The following is a 4,412-nucleotide window of genomic DNA, read 5'->3' as shown; positions in this document are numbered from 1 at the left end:
GGCGGCGGCGGCGGCGGCGGCGGCAGGTTCCGGCAGGATGACGCAGATCAGATCTCCGGAGACGATGCCGCAGGACGACAGAGTCTGACCCGAGTCTGTCAGAAGCTCGGAGCCGTTCAGAGACAAACTGAACTCTGTGTCTGCACTGAGAGAGAAACAGGAAGCAGTTCAGACGAATCAAATCATCGGTTTCTTTACAAACTGACGACTGAACGTCACCTTTCATTTAAATCATTAACAGAAATAAAGAGAGGTAATAAGTCTCCACAGCAGCAGGTGGCGCTCTACAACAATAATTATTATTAATATGTCCCCATCCTCAGTGTGTTTTATAAATAAATCTTACTGCAATAAAACTGTGGATTCATCCTTTACTGAGAGAAACAATAACACCAACACTTTCTTCTTCTGCCTTTTAATAATAATAATAACAATGGTTATTATTATTATTCTCACCTGAGTCCGTGAGAAGACAGAACCGTGTCCTGGATGTGATCTATCAGCTCCTTCAGACTGGGTTCCTCTCCCGGTAGCTCCACCCTGAGGGTCCGTCTGCTGATCCGAACCCGCAGCTTCATCCTGAAGACGAGAAGCACATCAACACGTGACACACAGATGTATGTGGAGGACGTTATGTAGACTTATTATAACAGACTTTCACTCAAAATGAGCCAAAAACTGAAGATTCTCATTAATAATAAACCTTTATCATCAAATCATTTATTACAACACACAGCTTTAACTGAATCATGTTTGTATCTCCTAACTTCAAAATGTGTTTCACTTAAATTCAGGTAAAAGTTAATGGAGTTTGGTGGAAGGAACATATTTATTTATTATAAAATACTGCTTTAATTAGTGTCCACATACTTTTGGCCATGCAGAATATTTAATCTGTTGTTTTTACACACAAACTGAAGTGAATCCAGTTTTTGTTTTAAGCACAAAGGCTCAAACAGAATAACAAGTTTCACTAAATGGTCAGAAATATGAATGGAGTCTGGTGGAGAGATTCTCTCATCAGCTACTTTAAATGAAAATAACTCAACAGATATTAAATATAACTGTTCATTATTTTATATAAAGTTATTCTGCTGTTTCTGGGTGAAAGTTAAAATAATAAAAATACAAAAAACCATCAATAATCAGCGTTTTAATTTTCTGATGAGTCATTAACGTTGCTGGTTTTTATTTATTTTTTATTTTCCTTTAAATATAAAGTTTGAACATTCACACAAAACACAAAAACACATTCGCTAAATATTACAAAATAAATTAAATTTAAAAAAAAGACACTTAATCAAGAAATCAGACACAACTTTGTTATAAAATCCAGTTTTGTTATTTTAAGATAAAAAATTTAAAATGTTTCGTTTTCGTTTCTGAGCGTTAGCTGTTAGCATTAGCTGGTTAACTTTAGTTCGTTAACGGTTCTTTCACCCGTTAAATAACCGTTAATTTAACCGACAGCGGCCCGTAGCTGCAGAGACAAACAGAGGAACACTTACATGAGTGAATACTGACTTTATATCCACCGGTTTTATTCGGTTTCTCTGTTAAATCGCACTCATTTCGCTGTAAACAGCAACCGAACCGGGAGCGACACACCGACACACACACACGGTACTTCCGGTGCTCATAATCTATATTTTCACAATAAAGGTGTGTTAGCTCGTTTCAAAGGACTTTTTAAAAAAATGTGTTTTTTTGCTTTAAATCTTATATTTTATATTTTATATTATATATTTTAAACCTTATTATTGAGCCTGAGGGGAACAGTAGCCCCAAAAAAAACAGTTTCACTCAGTTGTCATGGAGATGGTTTTGTTGTTATTTATTGAACTTTATCGACAGAAATCATGAAATTAGTTAAATAAATAAAACAAGGTAAATACATTTGAAGTTTGGATTGTTTTCTTTTTATTACAGTATGGGAGTAATTTAATGTTTGATTTAACTTCAAAATCTAAAACATATATATATATAATATATTTGTGGATGTGAGATTTTGCAAGCACAAAGATTAAACTGTTGATATAATACTGATTTATTTTGGTAAACAAACCAAACAATAGGTTCAAATCAGAAACAATATACTAGGAAATAAAAGCAAAAATTATAATAAGTTGTTTATTAAATTATTATGTGACCAAACCTTTGTTTTTCTTTTTTTTATTGATCATTTTGATTCACCAATATCAACAACAATGAACAAATACACATAACAAAAGAAAGGGAATATAAAAAAAAGCGTATAAAATAAAATTCTTTCCAAATGAAAACAAGGTAAAGAAATAAAAAACAGATATTATATTTAACTTTTATATATCCTTTAAAAAAACTTTTTTTACACACTAACTTTTCAGATATTTGAGACGTCCGAATGTTTTTTTTGTTTGTTAATAATGTATTAAAAGATAAATTAATTCAACACAGAACAGATGAATATCAGCTGGTTTGAAGCTATGATATAAAAAATATAAAGTAGTAAATAAAATATTAAAAAAATACACAAATACAAATTTTCATAAAAGAGAAAACTATATGTTTTATTTTGAAGGCCACTCGCCAGACTTCCGGCTCTACCGGAGTGTTTCCTCTAAACTTGACTACATTTATTTGACTACAACTACGGTAAGCGCGAAGTGAAGCGTTTAACTGAGACTGTGAGTTAACGCAGAAACAGAGCGAACACTTTAACACTTTAACGCTCCGCATTGTAGATAAAGACTCACACAGTCGCCATTTAATTTCCTTCCTTTAAAAGTTTAAATATGTCCTGCGTCATGCCCTAAAAAACGCGTTTTGCTGTCAGAGTCCGTGCAGGCTTCCGTAGCGCAGTGACTGCTGGCCCCGCCGGTGAAACGCAGCATTAAAACCAGTTGAATCGGACGTTTTCTGCTCAGGAACAATGAGCCGCACTTACAACGATGAGCTGCAGTTTCTGGATAAAATCAGCAGCAACTGCTGGAGGATTAAAAAGGGATTCGTTCCCAACATGCAGGTGAGAACCGGACACGGTAACCGGGCCGGTAACGGGGCCGGTAACGGGGCTAGCTGGTTAGCTCAGGGAGTGAAACACGTTGGCCTGTTCTGTAGACTTTAACCAGACTCCATATGGAAATGTGACAATTATAAAGTTAAAGTGGTCACAGGAATCAGTGACATTAGCGCAGAAATCCGCCTCAAAGCCAAAGTTAAAACCTGCTGATGAAACTCTGCTGCAACTGTTGGCTGTAAAACATGAGCCGAATGAAAGAGTGGATCATACTGATAACATATAATTAAAAATGTATTTAATTATATTCCACATTATGGCTAAATAGGCATTTAAAATTAAAATTACTATTTTTCTAGTTGAAATCAGCACACAGATTATTGACTGCCGACGTTGAGAGATTAAAACTCAGATTTTAACATTTTTTATAAGCATTTATAAATAAAGTTATTAAAATTTGTGACCATGTTTTGACTAATTAATGAGATTGTTAGAATTTTTTAATATTAACTGTTAAAAAGCACCCGGTCAGTACTCCAATGATTGGCTGATTCCAATTAGAAAAATGGTCATTTTAATTTTGAATCCCTATTTAGCCATAATGTGGATTATAATTTGATGTATTTTTAATTTTATCATATCAGTAGGCACCACCCTTTAATACGGCTTTCATAGCTAATAGCTCGTGTTTCAGATTTAAAAATAAATAAATAAATAAATAAATTGAGAGTTTGGTTAAAAGTTGACTTGGTGACACAAATTATTAAATAAAAATGTAATATTATTTCCGTATACACAATTTTTAAGGAAATATGGATTTGCAGTAGTTTGTGATGCAATACCTTCAACCATAATTTTAATTAAAATGAACTTATACAAACACATCTGTAATAATGTTAATTAAAATAATCACTATTGTTTGAATTTAATGAAAGAAAATTGTGTTTAACGTTTTATTATGTTACTCTAGATATGAGAATATTAAATGTAAGTCAGTTTTAATAAGAACTACTTTGATTTAAAGTTATGATTTATCCTGTAAATCTTCTGAGTTTTTTTATTTGATTGATTGATTAAAACATTTTTCTTTGTCTTCCAGGTTGAAGGAAACTTCTACGTGAACGACTCCCTGGAGAAACTGATGTTTGAGGAGCTTCGTAACGCCTGTCGGGGAGGAGGTCGGCTGCAGCTCTTTGAACTGTTGTATTCAGACAGGAAGTAGTAAAGGCAGCAGAGCGATGTGCGACAGACTCCATTAACAAAAACAGTCATTTTAGCTCTGAGCACACAGGAGCTGCTGGACGACGTCTACAGTGACACATCACAATGAGCCCCTCGGACCTTTAAAGACCAACAGCGTCACACAATAACACAAACTGACTGACAGGAGGAGGCAGCGGTGGACCAGCAGCTC

The 4,412-nt window shown here is 34.3% G+C and overlaps 2 protein-coding genes across 2 annotated transcripts in view; one reads left to right on the top strand and one right to left on the bottom strand.

The window, feature by feature from the left end:
- Positions 1–1,645, bottom strand: part of fbxo7 (F-box protein 7) — a 26,741-nt gene extending 25,096 nt beyond the window's left edge. Inside the window, exons 1-3 of the mRNA XM_035680528.1 lie at positions 1,509–1,645; positions 457–579; positions 4–145 (exon numbers count right to left, since the gene is read on the bottom strand). Of these exons, the coding sequence (XP_035536421.1) occupies positions 4–145; positions 457–579; positions 1,509–1,510 (267 nt within the window). The 5' untranslated portion in view covers positions 1,511–1,645. The remainder of the gene's footprint in view (positions 1–3; positions 146–456; positions 580–1,508) is intronic.
- Positions 1,646–2,691: 1,046 nt separating this feature from the next.
- The window catches only part of rtcb (RNA 2',3'-cyclic phosphate and 5'-OH ligase), a gene marked incomplete in the record, with an annotated part of 5,057 nt that continues 3,336 nt past the window's right edge, over positions 2,692–4,412 (top strand). The window contains 2 exon segments of the mRNA XM_035673435.1: positions 2,692–3,004; positions 4,098–4,176. Coding sequence (XP_035529328.1) covers positions 2,912–3,004; positions 4,098–4,176 — 172 coding nt within the window.

The sequence above is a fragment of the Morone saxatilis genome, unplaced genomic scaffold, assembly GCF_004916995.1.
Source record: "Morone saxatilis isolate NCDOM2014 unplaced genomic scaffold, NCSU_SB_2.0 Contig10, whole genome shotgun sequence".
NCBI lineage: Eukaryota > Metazoa > Chordata > Actinopteri > Moronidae > Morone > Morone saxatilis.
Note: the sequence above shows the minus strand (reverse complement) of the source record. Positions and strands in the feature narration are given on the sequence as shown.